Source organism: the organism of the source record quoted next, unplaced genomic scaffold (genome assembly GCF_019419815.1).
Source record: "Pyrus x bretschneideri cultivar Hongxiangsu unplaced genomic scaffold, Pyrus_bretschneideri_v1 Contig25, whole genome shotgun sequence".
In the NCBI taxonomy this organism is placed as follows: Eukaryota; Viridiplantae; Streptophyta; class Magnoliopsida; order Rosales; family Rosaceae; genus Pyrus; species Pyrus x bretschneideri.
Window position 1 is genome coordinate 5,431,248 of NW_025999557.1, and position 23,243 is coordinate 5,454,490.

Genomic DNA, 23,243 nt, shown 5'->3' on the forward strand with positions numbered 1-23,243 from the left:
AAACAAGAAGCAGCTCACCAAGTGCAAAGCCTTTCTTGAACTCTCTTCATCGGTGTCTTGCAACGTACCGACGGACTCAAACAATGGAATCAGTGGTGCTGTGCTTGCTTCATATCGCCTCCTCCATGACAAGAACATCAAGCTATATACTTTAGGGCCTTTTACTTTCGCATCATCACCACAAACCCAGAGTCCAGTCCCCAGTAATGGTGGCTACTAAATAAGACTACTTTCAACGGTTGAGTTGAGTAGGAAATGATTTCCGTACACCTTGCTTATTTTTGTCCTTTGATAATTCTTCGATATATTCAATCTAAAGAAAAAAAAAATAAACAAAAGGGTGCAACGAGAGAAAAAGGGCGTGAGAAAATAGATTTGAGATCCACTTCGGATCTTTGTGTCGGGAACCCGTAGATCAAGACAACGGTCCGCTCAATTTCAATCCTACAATCCCCTTTAGTCCATCCAACTAGCCCACTTTACAAAAACTCAAAAATTTGAACTAGCTAGATGTCTCTCGCTAGTCGAAACTGTTATTAACACTCCAAAATATTGTACTCGATATTTCTCTCGCTAGTTCATAAGAGAGCCGCGCGGAGCAGTTCCCTTTCAACTACGAGTTATACCAAAAAAAGGAAAATCCAGCACTTCCCAACATAGGAATACGTAACGAAACAATTAAAGGATCACAGAAAAGAATATGTATAGCAACTTTCGTACAACCCTGTGTGTAGCTTTCTTCACAGTACCCTCCTCACAATTTTCTTTACAAAGTGTATTACGCTAAGCCTACGTATCACTCCTTTTCCTATATACACCACCCTGAATTTTGACCTCGATCGTTCTTATTCTTGCCAGCTTATTTGGCCAAGAGTGTCCAACAAACAGATCGAAACTACGGAGCTGATTACATGAAAATCTCTTATTAAACACAACGGAATCTCAGATTTCTTTAGGCAAAACTTGATACCCACGCCTGCAACGGCTGAGTGGATTGAGCGTTAATGGCTCCATGAATGGCTCAGCATTCAAGATATTGCAGATTATCCTTTGAGCTAGGCACGCTGCAACCCGTAGACCACCCCAAGACACCTAGAATTATATCGATGCTTGAGCATGCAATAACCTGAGAGGGGAGAGGGGAGAGGGGAGAAAATCTCACGTAAGCACAAAAAGAATCACTAAGTGATAAAATACAGGGTTCAGAGATGGATGTCAGAGACACTACCAAACTTTCCGCATTTCCTTCAATGTGAAATAACATGACCGCCATTCCCCTTTCCCCGTCAATCTCAGCCTGGTCATTGATGGTAAGGGTGTTAAAGAAATACAAGAGAGCGCATCAATTTAAAAAACAAATAGCTGCCAGCTCCAACCACTCACCACACAAGAACAAATGGTGATGCCTGCAGCTGCCAATGCTGTTGTAACCTCAGCCATCATACCTGAAAATATTGTTTTAAAGTTAAAACAGGTCTAGAGTGATTCAGACAACGTCTTAATCCATCAACTGAAACTAATAAGACTACATGCTACTGCTTGACTCAACCTATGAAGGTAAAGTAGAAGAATACAATTTGTCCCAGGAATCCTTGTAAATCATTACTAAAGTAAATCAAGTAGAATGACAAGAGTATAGGGTAGTAAAAAAGATATCTCCACTGAGATTCTCAAGAACCAAAATAATTCAGAAGTGCCCGATCTCAACTGGCAGCAAATGCATCACTAATGTTTTTAATCTCATGATAGAACAAAGGGAAATCTATCAATGATTCATTAAAAAAGCTAACCTTTTCGATCTACAGAAACCACGCAGAACCATTGTATGGAGTGCCCTTCAATACTATGCCAAGAGGCAACCTTGCTGGCCTGCCAGCTTTCTAAACTGGGCAGGGCTTCCTTGCACATTGGAATGTTAGCTTGTAACATTCTGGCAATGCCATTCCCTTGTGACAAGGATTCCCCTGCAGCCTTTAAACTTACATGCTGAACATTCTTGTTGTGCTTCCCATTCACCTTGGGAGCCAAGGCGCTTCCATTTGTAATTTGAAAGGGATCTATAGAACTTCGTTCTGGCACTGAAATCCCCTTCATTTTTTCCCATAAAGGTTTGTATCCTTTGGAGGTACTTGGGAGCTCTTGTGCTTCGATCTGTTCTTCAGAATCAGCAATGAAGTCATTTACTTTATCTGCTGTTATTTCAGCAACCGACAGGGCTGCTTGCTCCCTTAAGAACTACAGTCCCAATAAAATGTTTATTATTAGAGCAAGGCAAAATAGGACAAACAAAAATAAATCATCTTCCAACCAACAAAGCATACTTTCATAATTTTGTGTCTGGCACTACGTGTTTTTGCATGTTGCAACCACTGTTTATGCCTCTGAAAAGCTGATTTTCCGGTAAGTGACTGGAGAAAAAAGAAAAGAAAATTATGATCCCTAAATGTACAAGCATATGATAACAGAATGCTGAACATGTCATATTAACTCCTCTAGATGTCCGTATAAATGAGCAATCCATCTTACAATTTTACCATATAATGCGAGTGTGTGTGTGTAAGTTAAGGTTCTGTACATTTTATTGGACACGTTTAAAGAAAGGAAATACAAGATGGATGGCAAATACTGACATTATAAGTGATTATCTCCACAACTTCTGCATTTACAAGTACATGCATTGGAGAAACAAGATTTCCATTGACCTGCACCAAAATGAAGTCATCGTAGTTTTAATTCCATATAATGAATGCATAAATTTAGAATTGAAAAAGAATAGAAGATCAGTCCAATGTAAGCAAATTACCTTTGCTGCTACCATTTTGTTGCCAACTTCAGTGTGTATCATGTATGCATAGTCAATAACAGTTGCTCCTTTAGGAAGATTTTTTATCTGCATATAACGAAGCAGACTTATTTAGCGTGTGAAAATTTATGTTTTTTCTTACCCAATTAGATATAATAACAATCTCAGTCATGAAGCAATCCAAATTCTTACCTCTCCCCTGGGAGTAAAGACAAACACACGACTGCCTAATAGATCTCTAGTGATAGTTTCAACAAATTCTCTAGAGCTCATGTTGCCAACAAATTCTTCTTGCCATTCTCTAATTGCATTGAGCCAGCCAATCTGGAAGAAACAAGAGACTTCATCCATGAAATTCGCAGACACGAAAGGAGTTTACGAAGAAATCCCCACAAGGACGACTAAGAACAAAACATAAATTAGCAATGAATAAAGGTACAATACCCTGAGTGCAATGTTTGCATTGTTAAGGCAAACAGTCTTCCCTCTTGAACTTCTACCATTAGGGAGACTACGCCCAACTAAACCGGTAACAGATCCTCTCCCACTATAATGAGAAGCAATTCCTCTCTGAGCTATCAGATCCATCTCTTCCGTTCTTATCTGCCAAAACAGAAAGCCAGTGATGTAAATTAATACCCCCTAAAAGATTACCAATCGATACAGGAGAGACTTCAACTCTGCATAAACCTTATTATCAACTTTGGGAAAATATGAGCATGCTAAAAAATGAAGACGTGATTGTACCTGCACTTCTAGACGCAAAATGCTCTCATACAAGAAAGGAATTACAGTTGTATGGAGACTTTGATAGCCATTAGGTTTTGGAGTGGCAATATAGTCTTTCATCTGTCAGAACAGATAAACACGTATATTTAAATTTACAAATAACTTATACTGCTTAAGCTGAATCATGTAAGAGTAATCTAAGAAATACTCACCGTTCGAGGAATAGGGGTCCAGATTCCATGAACCAACCCAAGGACATGGTAGCAGATCTGAAGGGAAAACAACAGAGGGAAAGCTCAACGACATACTAAGGGAAACAACAGAGGGAAAGCTCAACGACATACTAAGTACAGACTACAGAGTCGGTAAAGAATTCCCTATCTTGGCATGAGCAAGGATATACCTGTTGTGGGGTGCACAAAGGTCCAGCTCCAAGGGATGGCTTTGGTTTGATTACAATTCGAAGCTGGTAAAAACAAACATAAGCTATAATTCAATGAAGAAATATGAATCATCATGAAATGTCCTCAACAAAAGTTCCAAGTTAGTTGAAGGAAATATGAGAACAAACCTGTGCAATTTGATTGATCTCGTTAACTGAACTTTTACATTTGAGAGCAGCCTTATAGATACTGCAAACAAACATCAAGAACAGTCTATTTTAGCCCGAAAAATAACCCTCAAGAAACTGACTGCTGAAATATGAAGCAGAAATTATGATTTCTCAGACAGAATGACACACTGAGATTCAATGTAACATCTCATTACAAGGATTACAAGAGTAATAGGTCATGTTCCATGCCACTTTAAGATCTCTTTGGACAATGTCCTTGTATTTCATGTACCAGCTAACACAGCAGTACTTAAATCAAATAATAAAGTCAGAGAAAATAATGCTTGTAATGAGTTTAGAAAATACAAAGCAGGCCACAAAAACGAATGAGAAAATGGTAGTAGGACTTATGATCTGACCTGTATGGTTCCTTACACACAGCACGAACTTCAGTTTTCACAGTCATAAGTTCTAAGAACTCATCATCCTCAATCCTCTTCATCAAAATTTTGTTTGCCTAGCACAAAGAACTAAGGTTTGATAAGCAAACATCACTGATAACACAGTGATGAGAAATTAAAACTGAGAGCCTCTACTTTATTTGCATGCCAAAACAATAACCATACAATTGACAACGTCCCCTGAGCATTATGTAGACCCTGTTGTTTAACAAATTAACGCATTACCTCCACAAGTTCCTTCTCATGCTCTTTGTAGAGGCCTGCAACTCTTCGTTTGATCTTAGCATAATCTTCAGCATTTGTGTACATGAAGGAAAGGTTTTCAAGTTCCAACTGCAATATGGAATATGCGTGCATTCAGAATACGAATTAACCGAAGCATAACATATGAAAATGAGATAAGATGGAAAATTTTAACGTTATAATTATATCAACCATCATAAACTTGAAATTCAGTTGTGAAACCCTCGCCCCAAGACAAGAAAGAAAACTCTTGTATCGCCTAAATTATATTCCTTAAGTCACAAGACTCACAACTCTAATAAATTGAAACTCTAGAGTTTGATGACTAGTTATCAATAACTACTTATTTAAGCAACAAGTGATCATAACCCAGGTCCACCGAATTAAGCTACACACAATGATAACTTTAGGTTTCAAAGGTGAAATCAACAGTTGCAAAACTGGAATATTGAGAATTGAAAAGCATAAATGTGGAAAAATATTTTAATGGAAAGATAAAAAAAATATGGTATACCTTGATTTGGTACATCCCAAGCAACTTTGCTAGAGGAGCAAAGACCTGCAATGTCTCTCGTGCAATGCTTGACTGGACACAACAAAATATCAAACCATATCAGGCATCAGCTAAATACAAATACCAATATACTTCAAAAAGACAACACAACACCTGCTTATGCGGAGGCATGTGTGAAAGAGTACGCATGTTATGGAGTCTGTCAGCTAATTTGACGATGATAACTCGGACCTGGGGCAACAACTATTTTAGTTTCCAACTGGTTTCAGCTATAACACATAACATTTGAAAGAACGATAACAAATAGATCTACCTCCTCTGTCATGGCTAGAAGCATCTGGCGAAGGTCATCTGCCTTTACATCTTGTACAGAATCCTCTTCACTCTTGCATTTCAATTTTCCCAGCTTCGACACCTAAACAGAAGGAGACATTGAAGTGTGTGCAGGCCCAAATTAATTAGGAGGTTTGTGAAACATCACAGGAGCTATATAAAACATAAAAAGCACAAATGTTATTAGTACTAGACACATAAAGGGGCGGAACCTTAGTTTCTCCTTCTACAATATGGCGAACAGTAGCACCAAACTCATCCTCTATCCTTTCGAAAGTAACAACATTGGTATCCTCGACTGTATCATGTAGTAATCCAGATGCAATACATTCCCAATCCAACTCCTACAACGACAGATATAGTCAACATCAATTGAATACTGTGATTAAAATCAAAATAAGGCCTATTTTTAATGTTGCAAGACTCACAAGTTCTCCTAAAACTCGTGCAACTTCAACAGGATGAATGATGAAAGGCTCTCCACTGCGCCTTTTCTGACCATCATGGGCTTCAAAAGCCAGCTATATAACCAAAAACTAGTGTTATATATAATCACCAATCTGATACAGTGGATTTTGAAGATAAAAACTAAACTTTGTTGTTAGGCTTATATCTAACCTTAAAAGCATTATGGACAAGTTCCAGTTCCTCAGGTGAGAGGTATGAGATAGACGGCTTAAGATCCTGAGACAATCAGATTACAGACAACATAATTCAAACAATAAATTTCTGTCTGTAGAATAATAACTATTATTTTTGTTGATGCATATTTGCGAAATAACCAAAATTTACCTCCCACAATGATTCAGGAGCAACCTCATCCAAGACATCTGAGGACAAAGACGAAGAACAGCGCAGATGCCATCTCTTACAACCAACGTGAAGCAAACCGGATTTAAGCAGTCTTCCAAGAACAACAAAATCTGAAGCTTCGGCAGAATTCCAACCTCCTATGCTAGAGGACTGACATCTCTGTAGAGAGTACAACAGAGAACAGGTTCTATGATTGATAACCACACAAGGTAATTGTTGGAGCAACCGACCACTAACATCATAGTGTAGGAAGTTAATTTTTTTTAAAGAGTATTGCATAAAGTAAGGGTTTTTAAAAGAAGACCAGCAAGCACCTATATCAAGTAAGAATTCTGCTCCTAAACCACAGCTCCCTGCTTAAATTTTTTCTTTCCTTCATTCCCTTCACAAAGAAGATCTACTCTTACCACCTATTCCCCAAACCCAATAGATTTTTAAAAACAAAGTTAACCACTTTGCGATACTACGCTTACTAGGATCCGTACGTCGATACACTGCACCAATTTATCTACTTCAAGACATGATAAAATTGAGTGCTGCCTAACAGCTACGCCATCAAGTAGCAAACTTGCACCCAAAATTACAAGATCTAATCAAGGAACTTGGGTTTCAATCAGTGGCAGAGAGCAAATCGACATTACAGAAAGAACTTACATGATTAATCCGGTGTCTTCTTCCACTTCGTCCATCCGGCAACCACGAACACTGAGGAGGATGAGCAGTGCTTGCAAGAAACCCCGTTAAGACTCTTGGAGCTTTCCAAGCACAGGAGAGCACGTTACAGTCATTTCTCCCAGTTGCTTCCCTTTTCGATAGCTTACACACATTCACGCATTCTAAAGAAACTACAACAATTCACACACAAAATCAAAAGTGAATCAGATAACCCAATTCTCTGTTTGGATGCTCAGAAAACCAGTAGAAAAAAAAAAAATCAAGAATCTCAGGTTTGCTTTCTTGCAGTTCAAAACCAGTAGAAATAGTGAATCGAATTCTCTCAACGAAAGTGAGACCGCCATGGCAGTGTCCGTACACAAAGTTAAGCTAAGCTAACAGGGTTTGCTTAAACAAGTCCAAATTAACGAAAAAAATCGAAAATTCACCATTTTCCTGCATTTTTTGAGCAAGCGACGAAGAAGCTGAGCAGATACACATACCTGACATGGAAGGAGCGGTAGCCATTTGTGACGGAAGAGAGCAATCTCATTGAATCGAACTGAGCATTAAACGACACCAGACGGAGCACGCAACGCAGAATACGAAGAAAGTGGATTGGCAGCAGCTGATTGACGCCACCAGAAAATCGAGCGCGCGCGTAATAAGAGAGAGACGGTGGCTGTGCAGCTGAGAATCTGGGAGGTTACGTCGAATCGGAGCGCCGTACGCGGTGCCCCCGAAACGTCCGTCTCGGACAAATAAGCGACGGACTGAAACTATGAATTTGGCCAACAGATGATTTAGAGAGAGAGAGAGAAGGGAGGCGAAGGGGAGAGAGGGGGATTGCGAGGAGATTGCTTAGCCGAGGCCACACAAATGCCGTTTGATAAAAGATATTTTTGTTTTTTTTTTTTTTTTTGTTTTTTTAGGCTTTTTGACTTAAATAGTTTTTAAAATTAATATAACTTCTTATTTTAGTTTCAAAAATTTAAAATTAATTGAAGTGATCTTTGAAATTGTCCATCATCAATCATTCTAATCATTATATAAGAAATCTCAGTTAAATTCAAGATATTTTTATCAAATCAACGTCTCCCTTAAACGGATGATTTCTTCCATTTAACGTAGACTTATCATTAAATGACCAAAATGATTGATAGTTAATAATCAGATACCGTTTTTATCAATTTTAAATTTTATGGATCAAAAAGATGAGTTATGACAATCTTAAATACCTTTTCGTTTAAAATGATATTTTTTTTAAAGAAAAACTAACAAAAAAGATAAAAAAAAACTTTTCTTTTAATGAAAAGCTCTTTTAAAGGTATAATAAATAGTATAAATGTGATTTTTCGTTAAAAGTGAACGTTCTTTAGTGTTTTTGTTAAAACCCTGTTTTTTGTAATATGTTGAGGGGGATTTTTAGGGTGCCGGTTGGAGTGATTTGGACTTTTAAGCCATTGTGGCACCAGATTGACACGTCGGAGAAAAAGTCCATATTTGTATCAAAGGTCATTCCGCGTTTTTATATATTAATATGTGCCCTTTGACTTTTGTAGATTTGCTAATCTTCCCCAAGTAATGAGAAACTTCCCTTCGCACCAATTTTTTTTCTCCCAAGATATTGTGTCATTGACTCATTGGTCATATTTTCCGTGAAGCCAATTTCGTTGTGAACTTCGTTGTGATATTGTATCTTATCTCTACAGTTATTCAATTGATTTTTTGCTTTGACAGCTACAGTTAGGTTGTTCATGAGTTTATTTGTGGTTCTTATCTTCCTCGTTGAAAATAATAGTATCATATAATCTATTAATTAGTTAGTATTTATGTTTGAATTTTTTATGTTTTTTATGATTTCACACTCTGAATATAATGCTTTGAAACACGACGGATACAATGAGGATTTTAAGATATTGTAAAAATCATTGATCACACTGAAAGTTACATAAGAGCACCGTTCATACAATAAGAATGGAACATTATGTTGGCCTTGTTTGAATTTTACTATAAGCGTGATTCCCATTTTGTTTCTTTACCTCACTTCTATTATGTCTTATGTCGTCATGTTTTACTTTCTTTCTTTCGTTTGTTTCTTTCCTTAACTGAATCATTTATTACATTTAACTGTGAGTTATAAGCCATTGTATTGTGTTTTCGTCGAGAATTTATCATATATAGTATACTAACGTTGTCGCATATGCATGGCTTGTTATTTTTGTAGTTTATTCTGGAGAATTATGCTATTATCTGATTTCTATCGACGTCATTGCTTGTACTTTAAACTTCTCTGTAAAGCAATAAACTTTGCAATTTCTTTACATTCCTACGTAACTAGGGAGTGGATCCAACAAACCAACGGTGGAGCTTCTTCCTATGCCAACTCTTTTAATGGTCTTTGGTTTAAGATTTGGAAAGCATCGATCCCTTTGAAAGTAAAAGTAGGAATGTAGATGCTATGTCACAACATTATCCCCACAAGATCCAATTTCCGAAAGCCTTGTATTGAGGTTGATCCTTCGTGTGTCTTATGCAACTCAAATGAGGAGACAACTGCTCATCTCTCGAAAGAATGGCACTATGCTAAATGTGCTTGGTTATCCTCTCCTATTGGTATCCACCCAAGCTTTGCATCATTATTGTCAATAAGAGATTGGGTAAAGGAGATTTCAGAGCATGCCCCAGCCCAGTTTGATGGTTTTATGATGATTTGTTTGGCAACACCGTCACCCAGAAATGGACAGCGGTGCCCTCTGGCTGCCCAAAGTGCATGGGACTTTGAGTGAAATGTTGGTGGGGGAGAGGATCATCATTTGCATGTAAGAGCTTTCAAGAGCTTTCAAGATGTCCTCTCACATTTGCAGGCAGAGGCCCTAGCTCTCCGAGAAAGTGTGGCAATGGCGGCAATAAGGGGTTTTCAACGACTTGATATTGAATGCGACTCATTTCAAATTTTATCGGCAACTATGGGCCCATAACCAAATTGGTCTAGAATTTGGCCAACTTGTAACACTTTCTCTTTCATTAACAAAATCCTATCGTTTCCTTAAAAAAATAACTATTAGCAGATTAATTAAAATAAGAAAATGGAAGAAAAAGACCAACCATTTGAATAGTGCAAGTCTTCAAGGATAAAATAAGAAGATTCCATGATTCCATCTTACAATTAAGAAGATGGAAAAAGGTCTCTTGACTCTCTGGCCTTTTCTTTTCAGCTTTAGTTTGGCTGCTTTGGAGTAAGAATATACCTTCGTCCAGATTAAGCATCTGTTGTCTTATGTTAATGGGATTTAAAATAAGACATTAAAGTGATCGGTTGTATAAAAAATAAATAAGAGATTCATCGTCATTTTTTATTTATGTCAAAATTATAGGGCAAGTTCCACCCCAACGGGCCATAATAATTCACCTTGAAAGCACAAATTAATATGAAATATCTGATGTCTAATCGATATGTTTTTATTCATAAGATTGGAAATTAGTTTATCATCTTTGTGTGGTTGAAACTTCGACTAATTGCCACAATGAATAGACCAAGTATTGCTGGCTTTTCAAGTTGCCTCGTGAATTTGTATACATGTGTTGAAGCCAGTCCAAACATCAATTCGAAAATGACCAGAAAAAAAAAAATATATATATATATATACATATATAGAGAGAGAGAGAGAGAGAGAGAGAGAGAGATAATGGTAGCAATTGTCATTAATTTTTGCTCAATTGAATCTTTGGTTCCTGAATTTTTAATTTGTGAGTATCGAATCATTGGTCTCGAACTTGTAATAATATGGAGTAATAGTTATTTTGGATAACTTTGTTTCCATCCATTTTTTGCCTCCTTAAACTCTTCACTTTGGATGAGATTTATAACGGAATTAGTCAAAAAGACGATTGTTCCAAATGATAACAAATTCAGCGACCAATACTCATAAATTTTTTGTTCAAAACCAAAGCTCCAATTGGGCAAAATTCAGATAGCAAAATTCAGGTACATTGCTCCAATTTTATCCATAAAACATTACAAGAAATATTATAGCTCGCTAACTTTCATTTGTTCCACCATTTTTTCATCTGTTTATTGCTGACCACTCTTTCAGTACAAGACAGTCTTACATACAAATTATTAATTTTTATTGAAAATTTGGTCGATGAATAAGGCACAAATGACATTAATAATTCTTGTTTTGATAGCATCCATCCTCGGGGTATTGCATGAATATATATAATATGCCAATACCAATTGAACTTGATTGAGTATCCACTGCAACAAAACTCTTATTCCTCCATCTTTTATGGAATGTTATATAATGATGAAGACGATGATTGCATCACATTAAGTTTTTTTTCCCCTTTCAGATAAGCTAGAATCTGAAATATAGAGAGGGAAAAAACACACCAATTATCAGCAATTAAACACGTTTATAGAGAATGGTTGGATTCGTGGCACCTCTTCTTTTACATAATTTTTTACACATCTTTGTAGAGCTCACTTTATAATGTATTTCAACGATATCATAAAGAAAGTTGGGGTTCCACTATAAAACTAATTGGCAATATGAGAAATAGATCAACTTACTCATAAGCTCATGTAAGGTCCCTTATCCCATCAATGTGGGATTCATTCTCAAACACATTTTCTAATGTGTGACGAATTTTCAAGCCTAATACATGAATAACACAAACAGGGTGAATTTTCAAGTCTAACACATGAACCATCAATGTGGGATTCATTCTCAAACACGTTTTCTAACATGTGGCGAATTTTCAAGTCTAACACATAAATAACACAAACATGACGAATTTTCAAGTCTAACACATAGATAACACAAATGGGGTGACGAGGAGTACGTGTGGCATTGAGCTTCACACATAGGATAACTTACTCTTATACCATGAAGAAAGTTGGGGTTCCACCATAAAATCAATCGGCAATATGGGAAGTAGCTCAACATGTTATAAGCCCTTGCAATGTTTATCCTTAATTTCTCCAATGCGGGACTCTTTTTACTTTCACATTCTCACATCTTCTAGGTTTACCAAAAATCACCCAAATCGAAACTATATGACCATTGGATTAAGGGGGATTTCTTTATAGAATCGTGTTAGTGATTTTCCTAAACTACAAATGAATGTCTTAATGTTTTTGGATTTATCTAATTTTTTTAAGAATGATTTATGAATGATGTTTTAAAAGATAGACAATTCGACTCGTTGAAATACATTACAAAGTGGATCCCACGTAAATATGTGTAAAAAATTGTTTAAAAAAATGCTGTTACGGATCCGTCCCTAGAGAATATATAATATATATGTAGAGATTTAATGAAATACCTCGCTCATGCATGGTCGCAAATCTGGACTCGTCTCTGTGCACTGAGATGCAGTATACATAACTCGAAACATTTCATGTATGTCTACGTCCCACTTTTCATCTAATAACTCGTGGAATGCTCCTTTCATCAACAATGGACGGGCCTATATATATAAGCCAAAGATCAATATTAAGTACTGACATGTAAAAACAAAGTCATCTCCGAATGGAGAAGAACTTTCATACAATGAGATGCTGCTGTGATGATATTTTAAATCAGTCACATTATTATATGCGAAGTTAAAGCTCGTAACAATGCATGAATGATTGACTTGAGATATTGATGCAAGTATGCAGCCTATAAAGGAAAATAGCTTAATTTACTGACCCATTCAATTAAAGTTTTGTCGTCCCGTGGCACAGATGTTTTGCAAAACAGCCTCAAAAGCAAGATTCCATAGGAGAAGATGTCGGATTTTAATCGAACACATGATTCCAGGTCTATATAATCGCGGAGGGAAAACCTTATAAACACCAAAATATATAACGAGTCAACGTACATGAGGAAACTATTAAGCTATTAAATATAGATTTATGCATACTTTTGGTTGGGGATTGGCTTTGATAATTGCTTAAGATGAAGCCATGTAGCTTTCCCGAAGCCAGAGATCTATTACAAGCACACAGTTGATTAAAATTAGACAAAGCATCCTCAATATATAATGTGAAAATAAATCAAATGAAAATTTGGGCTAATTAATTTTGAAATTTCACCAGCGGACATAAATCACGTTGCAGAAAAATATTGCTGATGAGTAATTCGCCGTGAACAATAGGGCCCTGAGGACATTCTTCATGCATATATCGAACCCCGCGGGCAATTTCTATTGCTATCTTCAGTCTATCTTGAAATGTCAATATCAAGTGTTTTGCTACAGAACCTGTGCCTGCAGTAACAGTAATGCAACATATATTGATTAAGTAAACAAACATGGTGAATTACGAATATAATTAGGGTGGTTAATTTTATTGACACTCTAAAATAGTCAATCACGCTTTTGAACTGCTAATAACAACTAACCGTTGACATGATTATGATGAAACTTAATTACTAATTTACCATAGAGGTTTGTTTCCAACGAGCCTCTTTTCGCAGAGGGAAATATGAGAATCATAGTATTGTCACAATTGCAGTAACCAGCGAGGCTCAATATATTCTTGTGATGCATAGACAAGGCCGCTTTCTTTTCAGCTTCAAGAACGCCCCTACTATTACCAGGAGAAGTATTAGTACAAGCAGTCGTGTTGTATCTCATCACCATTACTTGTGACCCGTAAACAGGCTCCCAGAATCCCTCATACACCGAATAGTCACTCTTCTCATCAGCAAGAATCCTTGTCCTAAACCCAAATGTCATCTCTTCAACTGTTTCCCAGCTCACCTTTAGGGGTAGCCCTAGCACCAAATCAGGCTGATCACTGAATCTTCTTGAAGAATTATTGTAGTTATGCAGAGAAGCCTCATCTAGAACCTTTTGATCACTTTCTTGATGTGCCTCCAGCGTCATGTTCCCTATTGATCTATTCAATTTTCTTCTCCTACTCCTCCTGCAATGTTGCTCACGATCCCTTCCAGAGCTTATCGTCGGTTCATGTAAGAAGGTAAATACAAAAATGGATTCCTGATCAACACTCGGTACATGAGACGCATTGCGTTGCAGTGGACCAGTTTCTATAAGTTGGAAATGATCACTGGGGTACTGTTCAATAATCAGAAATTAAATCATTTACTTTTTTCGTATAAATCGAGCTAGATTTTTAGTTATTGCCACCTAAAACCAAGAAAGACGTGGTTAACTATTCCTTGGTAGGACCGACGGCTGCAGGAATATTGTCTTATAGCTTCTTTGATTACTGAGTGTTCCGGCCGTTTGCTTTTAAGTTTTAAATTTGATCACCAATATTGTGAAGTCGACTGAGTAGTATTTGGTTATCCTTGTCAAAACTTGTAATCACATATTAATCACATAAGCTCTTTAGATCAATTTTCATTAGATTAGACTTTAGGGGTGCGTTTGTTACACTGGACTGTCTCGGACTGAACTAGCTTTAGGAACTAAGTTGGATTGGCTTAGACTAGACTAAGTTGGACTAGTTTAGTGAAGCGTTTGGTGTAGTGTCGGACTAAGAAGCAGGATAATAAAAAATAAAAAAAAAACCCATGATATATTACAAAATATTTTATTTTCTTCAACTTCAATTTCAACCAAATATTAACGTTATTCCTGTTAAACATTTCATCTTCTCCATGTTCAAAGTATGTTGGTGTCACTCAAATACCGTATTTAATCCAACCTCCTTTCTTCTTCTAGCAATTGCCACCAGTGTCATCTACCATACTAGATATTGCAAATTCTTGAGATTTCAGAACCAACAATTGATAATTTGTTTCACATTTAAACAAAAACCCATCCACAACAAAGCAACCCATCACAATTTTTCCCCAAAAATATCAAATTTACACAAAAGAATCAATGTGGGTTTTGCGAATAAGGAAATATACCAACAAGAACAAATAATACAAAAGCTATACATCAGATCTAGCAAAAACATATACATACATATATGTGTGCGTGTATGTATATGTGTGTATATATATACATATATATACAAACCCAGAAAATGGGGCTTTCTATAATCTCATCTTAAATTAGAAAGAACCACCATTGCAAATAGCATTAAACCAAACGAAACATATTCAAAAAGCTGAAATTCATATTATATTACCAAAAAAATAAGCAAATCTGAGGAAGATTAAGGATATATGGCATTACATCTTTCCATCTGAAAATATCAGTTCTTCGTGCCCAGATGGACTTCGCGGCCAACATCATATGAATTCAACCTCCTTCTGAGTGAGCTGGCGCGGTGCTACGGCGGTGGTAGCCATCGTCGAGACTTAGATAGAGAGAGCGGGAGATGACCTTGGGAAATAGAGGTGGGTGGCGCCGCCATCGATCTGGGCCTCAGATCGAATCGACCCATCGATGGGTGCTAATTCGATTTTGGGATTTAGGGGTGGGTGGTAATGAGATAGAGCAGGGAGAGAAAAGAAGATCCATGCAAGGAAGGAGTGGAGGATTTGACGTCGAGGTCGTTGATTACGATGAGCAGTGAACAGATGAAGCAGACGAAGGAAAGGCTTAGCAGTCCACTGCATTTTGGGGGGTTTCGCTAAGAACCTCTAACGAGGTCTCTAGTCGAGGCGAATCCCGTTTAATCCCACTAAAACTAGTCCCTGGGATTACCAAACACAGGACTACACTAATTTTTAATGTAGTCCAATCCAGTGAGGGCTAGTGAACCCAAACAAACACACCCTAGGATACTTGGTATTGAAGTCTGAGTTATGAAAAATCAAATTGTAAATGGTGTTGCCTCAACTCAAGTGAGGTTTGTATATCCATATGCATTTCACGTTTAAATTTCTTATGCGAAGGAGGATCCTCTCTAGATCCTCTTTGTGAGGATCCCGAGGATCCTCCAATCATGTCGTTCATCATATATCGTGCGGCCAGTTTTCATCAAGTACTATTTAGATTCAATTTTAAATAAAAAAATTTACAATGATTTATGACTGTACGATGTACGATATAAGTTCTACGTGTATTTTGCACATGATTTTTGGCACACATTTTTAGAAAACCCACATGGGATGACCTAACACCTTTTGCCCGATAATTAGTCTTTCACCATTGATCTTTTCATATGTTTTTGCATTTGACACATGTCTTGCAGTGTATTTGGTTGCTACAAACAAAAATATCTTGGTTAATTTTAATAGGGTTGGAGGATTTCATTTCCTCCTAGGTTAGAAAAATTATATTTTCAATAGTGTTTTAAGCTCCCCAAGCCTCCTCCTTGTGTTCTTCACAAACCCTAGCTCCAACCACCTTTTTCATGCATTAAATCTTGTGCGAACTCTTCTACATCATTTCTGAAAAATTTTGCACTGTTCATAGTTAAACTTATTTTCAAATCTTCATGTAGACCTTAGTTTTGGATTCTGAATTAATTTCTTCTTTTCAACTGTTTGATTGAAGAAACTGACTGGTCAGCATTTGAATTCATAGTTGCATGTCTCTTTCATATCTTCATATTATTTGCATGGTTCATGCTTCGTCTCGATGCCACAAGGTGATGAGCTCAACGGATGAAGTTGCTTTCCTAAAGTCTGAAAAGTACTCCAGCTAGTGTAATATAAGGTTGCACAAAGGTACAAGTTACTCTTTAGAATAGGTCTGAGAATTTAGCTTATTGTGGTTAACTTTATATGAACCGTATTTTACACTAGTGCACTGGACTCCTTGAAGTCCCCAGTTTCTTTTAAATTAGTTAGGGATTTTTCTGGTCAAAACCTATTGTGTACACTTCCCCCTAACTTGCTTGCGTATGTAGTTATTAATTTGCATAATGAACTTATTGAATGTGAATGTGTTCAAGTTTGTGAATTCATGTTGTGAGATATTTATGGGTAAAAGTTGTTAGTTGGACATTCTAGTTAATTAAGTTTATTTCTTGGAATTGTGTTTTCATAGCTGGCAAACTTGTATCTAGTTGACTAGCTCCCCTGATTAGTCTACTGTGAAAAGTTTAATTTTTATTTGCAAGATATTCCACTTGGTACTAATGTCAATATTCCCCATACATTCATACTAATGTCATCACACTTCATTAACATATTAACATACTACATATGGACATGGTATGGTCCAACGAGCTAAAATATGTTATCTAATTTTTTCTTTCACACATTATCTCCACTTTTTGCAAATGCTTGAGAGATCACATTTTGGAAACCACATTTGAACTATGGAACCTACTTGTGTTGTGGACTCTACCTCTATTAGAGGGATAGTTTAGGTTTTTTTCACAAAATATGGTCTCCCTAATATTACCCACTCTGGTTTTTGTGCTAATTAACTATGGAAAATGATAAAGAGGCCATGTTATTAGACCACGTGATATGACAATTGATGATTGGATACATTCTTTAATAATTTAAATAAATAATCCAAACATGAATTGCCACATTTTGTAATCTATAAAATATAATTTAAATATATGATCTCTCTAGCATTACATATTAACTATATAGCATAGTGCAACAACATTGCTTTGAGTAATACAATTAGCAGAAGAACATTGTATTTATGAAAAAAAATTTGTCTGGGCACGCAAAAAAATTCATCATGCATTTATATTTCTCTTTATACGAATTTTACTTTGTGATTATATATTTGAAATGCGTAATGACAGTTTTAAAGTGTTAAACGTTTATATGAACAAAATTTGACTAGGTTAAGAAAGTGGTGTCGTTAGGGGCTTCCCTTTTTCTTCTTTTGATTAACACTGAGACCCAACACAAAAACACTAGACCATAAATAATTTACAGACAATACTTAACCGGCAATATTAGGATCTTATATTTTGAGCAAACTTGGCATTATCAGACAGTAGTGGAGTCATGAATTTATAACGATGGGGTCAAAAAATTACTTTAGAAAATTGAGCATACTTTCATTTATAATTGTCGACGAGGTGTTCTCATATTTTGGCAACGTTGTATCACAAAATCCTTATCAATAGAATCAAATACATTTTTTCAGTGCACACAACCAAACTATCATTCAACCATTCATCACACATCCTATTACGGTGTGGATTCTTCACAACATTCATCACCGAAAAAGCTTTTTCAACGGAAGCAGTTACAACGGGTAAAATCAATGTTAATTTCACTAGCAAGTACACCAAGATATAATGTTTATCCCTCTTTGTCTCCACCAACTTTTGCTCCTAAACTATTGACATCAGTTGACATGATCGCTCAGAAGTTGTTGGCATCTACCAACAAGCTTGCAATATGACTTAGTATATGACCTCAGGCTTACCGAGACTCGATGACCTGCCAATTTGCATGTTATTTCGTCCAAAAAATTTTGGATGCTACGCAAGGTTTTCTTACTGACCTCCTAAATAAAATTTCTTGGATCCGCCATTGGATGTCAATGCCACTGCATTGGCTCCGCTACTATTATTAGATATGGGATATTATATATAAGTGATCAGATCCATATTGTTACTGCGTAAAGTTTACTATATAACATGAATATATATAGTACGTGCATATATACATAGGTCGAGAGAAATCGCAGTGGACAGAGAAAGAAGAAGAAGAATCGATCGGTACCATTAAGTACACAGATGTTTAGTTAACATATTTCCTTAATATTGAGTATTTATATCTTGTACACAGAGATGATCGAGTTTATTTATCGATAACTAATTTAACGGCAGAGTGGTGGGTTCTGTACGCCCTTTGATGTAATCTTGGCGTTGAAACACTCAGATGTAAGCGCCGTGCTTTTCATACTGGTGCCCTGGTAGGAAAAGTTAATGTCGGTCAACTCAACACCCTCGCATGGGTTTGCAGAGCTGCAAGCTAACGAAACGGCTACGTTTCTGGCTGAGGTTCCCCTAATGTTTCTGAAGTGAACGTCGCTGATCTTCCACTTTGATGCTGGTCCAGAAGGTGGTCCAGCTCCTTCCTGCATGCATGCATTACCAAAACAATAAGTTACATACAATAAATAACGATTAATTAACTTAAAGTTGGTGCAAAGATTAATTGAATCACTAATTATGCATGAACATGAATACGTACGCTCTTTTTCTTCCACCTTGCAGTGCCTAAATAAATTAAGCAAGTTTAAAAGTGAATTAATTTGATCCTTTTAATGAAATTAATTAGCATTAGTTTAATTATTATTTACGTGTGCATGCATGCGTACCTGCTTTTTTAATCCTGCTCCTACCTTCTTTTTTAATCCTGCTCCTACCTTATTTTCTAATCCTGCTCCTACCCTCTTTTTATTTCCTGACACTACCATCTTTTTATTTCCAAAGATGTTTTTCTTTACCTTCTTCTTGGCACCGTAGTTCTGATCTATGACAACAGGGTTTTGAACTTGGTCCATGATAATGTCTTCGTAGATGATTCCGGTCGCTTCTCCTGCACTTTCGCCAGCCCAAGTCTTGATCCTGGCACCGTTGGTGGTGTTTCTCAATGTGCAGTTGCTCACGAGAATCTGACTGACGCTCAGTTCGTCAGCGTACTTTCCGAGGCTCCCGATGCTGATGCCATGTCCTGGACCACAGGTGACGTTCTTAACGGTGATATCATGAGAGCCTTGGCCGATGGAAACGCAGTCATCGCCAGTTGCCATAACGCTGTTAAGCACTTTGATTTGGCTCGAAGTGCTGATGTGCAGGCCATCTGTGTTAGGGCTATCTCCAGGAGCAATGAGGTGGAGATTGCTCATTGTCACATTTTTGCAGCCGAACATGTGTGTGTGGAAGAATTTGCTGTTTAAGGATGTGAACCCTTCGATCAGGGTGTTGTTTACTTTGTTGAATTTAAGTGACTGCATGCATGCAACAATTGAATCAAAGAAATGGTCACCGTCACTTAAAATATAACTCGAAATTTGAGAACATAATCGGAGATGTTACGCTAGATAGCTCACCGATGGGGGATTAGAAGCGCTGTTGGATTCCTTGTTGTCTCTGGTTTTCCATACATCCTGACCTTGCCCGTCAAAAGTTCCGTCACCGGTGATGATCAAGCCGTCAACCAACTCAAATGTAAACCACTCGGGAGAGGAGTATTGACTGAGATCAGTGCTGGCTTTGACATATCCTTGAACTTCAACGACGATGGGCTCAGTTGAGCTGTTGCATGGCCCTTGGAACACCACAGGTCCTGTCAAGAATGTTCCTTTGGGGATCACAACCTTAGTTGGACCACTGTAGTTTCCTCTGCATGCGGCTACCCATGTCCGGATGAATGCCTACATACAACATAATATTGTGTTATCAATCCGTGAATTCAAATTACTGAATAACGAGATATAGCATTGAATTGAAATTGTGTTATCGATTTCTAGAATCTCACCGATCCATTTTCCTCTTCAGGGCTTTCACCCGCTCCGGTTTCATCCGGTCCCGATTCATCAATCTTCTCATCAGCAAAACTCTCCTCCGCAGAACCACCGGGGAGGCCTGGTATACCTCCACCGGGCAGTTCCTGTACACTCAACTTGCCAACAACATTAGCCTTGTTACCTCCTCCTTTCATCTGTTCTTCGGTCTTAGCACCGAAGGCCATGACATCAAACACTTTCCTATTGGTGGCGTCGAGAACGCTCCGGCGGGCACCACCCCTATAAAGATGTCCACGGGATGTAGATTGGGCCACGCAAGAAAGCAAAGCGAAGCCGAGAAGAAACACAGCCTTGGCTGATGCTCTTCTTGCAATGCCCCGCATATTTGGCAACCTCAATCCCATAGACATCTTTCTATGTACAGATTTTTTTTTTAACTTTTTTTTTTTTAAACTTTTTTGTTTTTGCTTTATTACAAGAATGGACGATGCGGGCCTCTATATATCAATCTCCATCTATTTTTAGAAGCTCCAACCGCAAAAAGATCTCAAACAGAACGCGATTTTATTGTTTAATTGCAACGGTAAATCTATGTTTAGTCATGTAAAAAATAGTAAACGAAGACCTATTTGGTTGTTTTTTCTTTGGTTATTAACCTATTTGGTTGTTTTGTGATCCCCTACACCACTTATTCAAAAGAAAATCCTACACTTTCCGATTTGCAGCAAAAATGTTATTTTTATCATATTTTTTATACTACATTTGTACCATGTGCTAGTGAGCTTTACGTTCATTAGAAATGTGATACAAAAAATATGGTAGTTCAGCTTTTTTACAAACTTGGGCCAAAGTAGGCCCAAATGATTCATGATTTAGAACTCGGCATTGAGGCTTTGAGATGATCATTTGTATTGGTTTTGACAAAAATCACAAAGACTCACAACTTGGGCCAAGTAAATCCCGTTTGGAAAGATTTTTCTAAATAATTTTGTTCATATAAGTGTTTTTATTAAAAAAGAAAAAGGTTGAAAATTAAAAAAAGAAAAAGGTTGAAAATTAAAAAAAAAAAATATATATATATATATGTATTTTTTATGGAAGTTTTTTCTTTTGTTGTCCGTAAATGTTTTTAACAATTAAAATAAAATAAAAAACACTTTTAAATAGGCTCTAATTGAAGCAATTTTGAAATGTCGCGTTTTAGATCATGTCATTCATACGACCTACACACAAATAATTTCACCAAAATCATCCTCCTGCACTACGACTTCACTTATCTCTCTCTTGGTTCCAACCAACATGGCTTCGCCAAATAGCTCGCACCACGTGACGTCGAGATCAAAATTTTCATCCCCAAATTAGTGTAAGCAAATGTAATTCGTGATTCAACTCGGGTTCATTTCTCACCTGCCGGACCATACCATCCCTACAACTCACACACGCAATTTCACCTAGAGCCATCCCCCTGCATTACGACCTCACTCGCGTCTCTCTTGGTGCCACCCTCCATTTCTTGGCCGAATAGCTTGCACCACATGATAGCTGAATAACTCGCATCACTTGGTTGGGTATAATAAATGATATAATACAAGTGGTTGAATAATTGAAAAAAAAAAAAAAAAATTTCAACTATTTTTTTTATAATATTTAATATATCAAATCGTGTTTCTGACACATTTACAAAATTCTCAATTTTTTTGGTCTAAAATGTTTATTCTTTGTCGTGGGCAACAGGTGGGGAATATTCGACAATAAACCCAAGATAGCATCTTTGAAAAAGAAGGTTTCATCGACTCTGACAAATTTTAAAAAGACTAAAAAACTGATTGGGTAAAAACCAGAAACCAGTCGGGCTTTGATGGTTTTTAGACAATGGCAGTGACTGGTGGTCCCGTAAAGTGTCGACGGGCGTTCCAACTAGCAAAAGTTGCAGAAAAAAAGGTCTAAAATAATTAAATATCATAATCTTGATCTTATCCATAGATGGATTAACGTTCTTTTTTGTGAAATTAACTCTTTTAAGTATATCATAGCACATAGAGATCATATTGGAATATAAACAACAAAGTGCCTCGATCAAAACCACTAACTTGAGTGTACTCAATTGAGATTTCAAATGATTCAAGTGTATATATATATATACATATATATATATATTGTCGTAAACGCATTCTTATACGTCAATGTATTAAAATGATTGAACGTTTCACTATCGTTGTTGAATTTCTTATGAGTTTTATGGTTTTGTTTTAGTTTTGGTTTGTAGGTACGTAGAGCAGGGGAAAGGAATATTGCAGTTGCATGGCCTGACGTGCATGTATTTTCATGTGAACTTGAATATCGTTGTGGAGGCGTTCTTATACGTTAGTGTATTGAAGTGATTAAACCCTTGACTATCGTTGTTGGATTTTTTACGAGTTTTATGGTTCTGTTTTAGTTTTGGTTGAAGGTATGTAGATCACGGGAACAAATACTTTAGTCGCACGACTTGATGTGCATGTATTTTCTAGTACACATTTATATCGTTGTGGACGTATTTTTATACATCAATGTATTGAATTTTAATAAGACATGCATGTATTCCCAAGTCGTAAATCAATTAGTTTTAATAAAATTACTAAAGGGAAAATTTGCTCAAAAGATTGATTTTAATGTATTTCTTTTATTTTTATATTGCCATTGGAATTATTATTATTTTTGTTTGTTAAATTTGCTTGAAATATTTATTTTATTGTAATTTAAAAAGAATACAAAAACACAAGACAAATTTAAGTTGGTCACTTACTGCCCTAACGTTGGTCATACATCACTAGCCTAACACAA

The 23,243-nt window shown here is 36.8% G+C and overlaps 3 protein-coding genes across 3 annotated transcripts; all 3 read right to left on the bottom strand.

Moving 5' to 3' along the window:
• Nucleotides 1-684: 684 nt before the first annotated feature.
• Nucleotides 685-7,972, bottom strand: LOC125478556 (putative GTP diphosphokinase RSH1, chloroplastic). The gene is made up of 24 exons (XM_048586824.1): nucleotides 7,607-7,972; nucleotides 7,104-7,294; nucleotides 6,429-6,608; nucleotides 6,255-6,320; nucleotides 6,065-6,157; nucleotides 5,849-5,980; nucleotides 5,617-5,718; nucleotides 5,457-5,534; nucleotides 5,304-5,375; nucleotides 4,772-4,879; nucleotides 4,505-4,602; nucleotides 4,104-4,164; nucleotides 3,936-3,998; nucleotides 3,745-3,801; nucleotides 3,551-3,652; nucleotides 3,248-3,406; nucleotides 2,996-3,127; nucleotides 2,804-2,890; nucleotides 2,631-2,702; nucleotides 2,322-2,408; nucleotides 1,791-2,235; nucleotides 1,384-1,445; nucleotides 1,229-1,297; nucleotides 685-1,126 (listed from the first exon to the last, which is right to left on the bottom strand). The coding sequence occupies exons 1-24, from the start codon at nucleotides 7,629-7,631 to the stop codon at nucleotides 1,022-1,024; spliced, it is 2,646 nt and encodes an 881-aa protein (XP_048442781.1). The 5' UTR covers nucleotides 7,632-7,972; the 3' UTR covers nucleotides 685-1,021.
• A 5,034-nt stretch (nucleotides 7,973-13,006) lies between these two features.
• On the bottom strand, nucleotides 13,007-13,982 carry LOC125478549 (protein kinase STUNTED-like). Its single transcript, XM_048586807.1, has 3 exons — nucleotides 13,535-13,982; nucleotides 13,189-13,361; nucleotides 13,007-13,084 (listed from the first exon to the last, which is right to left on the bottom strand). Exons 1-3 carry the CDS (start codon nucleotides 13,980-13,982, stop codon nucleotides 13,007-13,009), a joined length of 699 nt encoding a protein of 232 aa, XP_048442764.1.
• Nucleotides 13,983-18,645: 4,663 nt separating this feature from the next.
• LOC103928400 (exopolygalacturonase-like) lies at nucleotides 18,646-21,134 on the bottom strand. The gene is made up of 5 exons (XM_018642827.2): nucleotides 20,432-21,134; nucleotides 20,004-20,327; nucleotides 19,269-19,901; nucleotides 19,138-19,167; nucleotides 18,646-19,025 (listed from the first exon to the last, which is right to left on the bottom strand). Exons 1-5 carry the CDS (start codon nucleotides 20,828-20,830, stop codon nucleotides 18,765-18,767), a joined length of 1,647 nt encoding a protein of 548 aa, XP_018498343.2. The 5' UTR covers nucleotides 20,831-21,134; the 3' UTR covers nucleotides 18,646-18,764.
• Nucleotides 21,135-23,243: the final 2,109 nt, after the last annotated feature.

Excerpts from the sequence above, each read along its gene's own strand:
- LOC125478556 (XM_048586824.1), bottom strand. The coding sequence starts at position 7,631 with ATGGCTACCGCTCCTTCCATGTCAG. Across the intron at positions 3,128-3,247 it reads ATGCAAACATTGCACTCAGG|ATTGGCTGGCTCAATGCAAT; the intron begins GTATTGTACCTT and ends TGTTTCTTCCAG. Across the intron at positions 2,236-2,321 it reads CCAGACACAAAATTATGAAA|TTCTTAAGGGAGCAAGCAGC; the intron begins GTATGCTTTGTT and ends TTGGGACTGTAG.
- LOC125478549 (XM_048586807.1), bottom strand. The coding sequence starts at position 13,982 with ATGACGCTGGAGGCACATCAAGAAAGTGATCAAAAGGTTCTAGATGAG. Across the intron at positions 13,362-13,534 it reads GTTGGAAACAAACCTCTATG|GCACAGGTTCTGTAGCAAAA; the intron begins GTAAATTAGTAA and ends CTGTTACTGCAG. Across the intron at positions 13,085-13,188 it reads AACGTGATTTATGTCCGCTG|ATCTCTGGCTTCGGGAAAGC; the intron begins GTGAAATTTCAA and ends TGCTTGTAATAG.
- LOC103928400 (XM_018642827.2), bottom strand. The coding sequence starts at position 20,830 with ATGTCTATGGGATTGAGGTTGCCAAATATGCGGGGCATTGCAAGAAGA. Across the intron at positions 19,902-20,003 it reads GCGCTTCTAATCCCCCATCG|TCACTTAAATTCAACAAAGT; the intron begins GTGAGCTATCTA and ends GCATGCATGCAG. Across the intron at positions 19,026-19,137 it reads GTGGAAGAAAAAGAGCGTAC|GAAGGAGCTGGACCACCTTC; the intron begins GTATTCATGTTC and ends GCATGCATGCAG.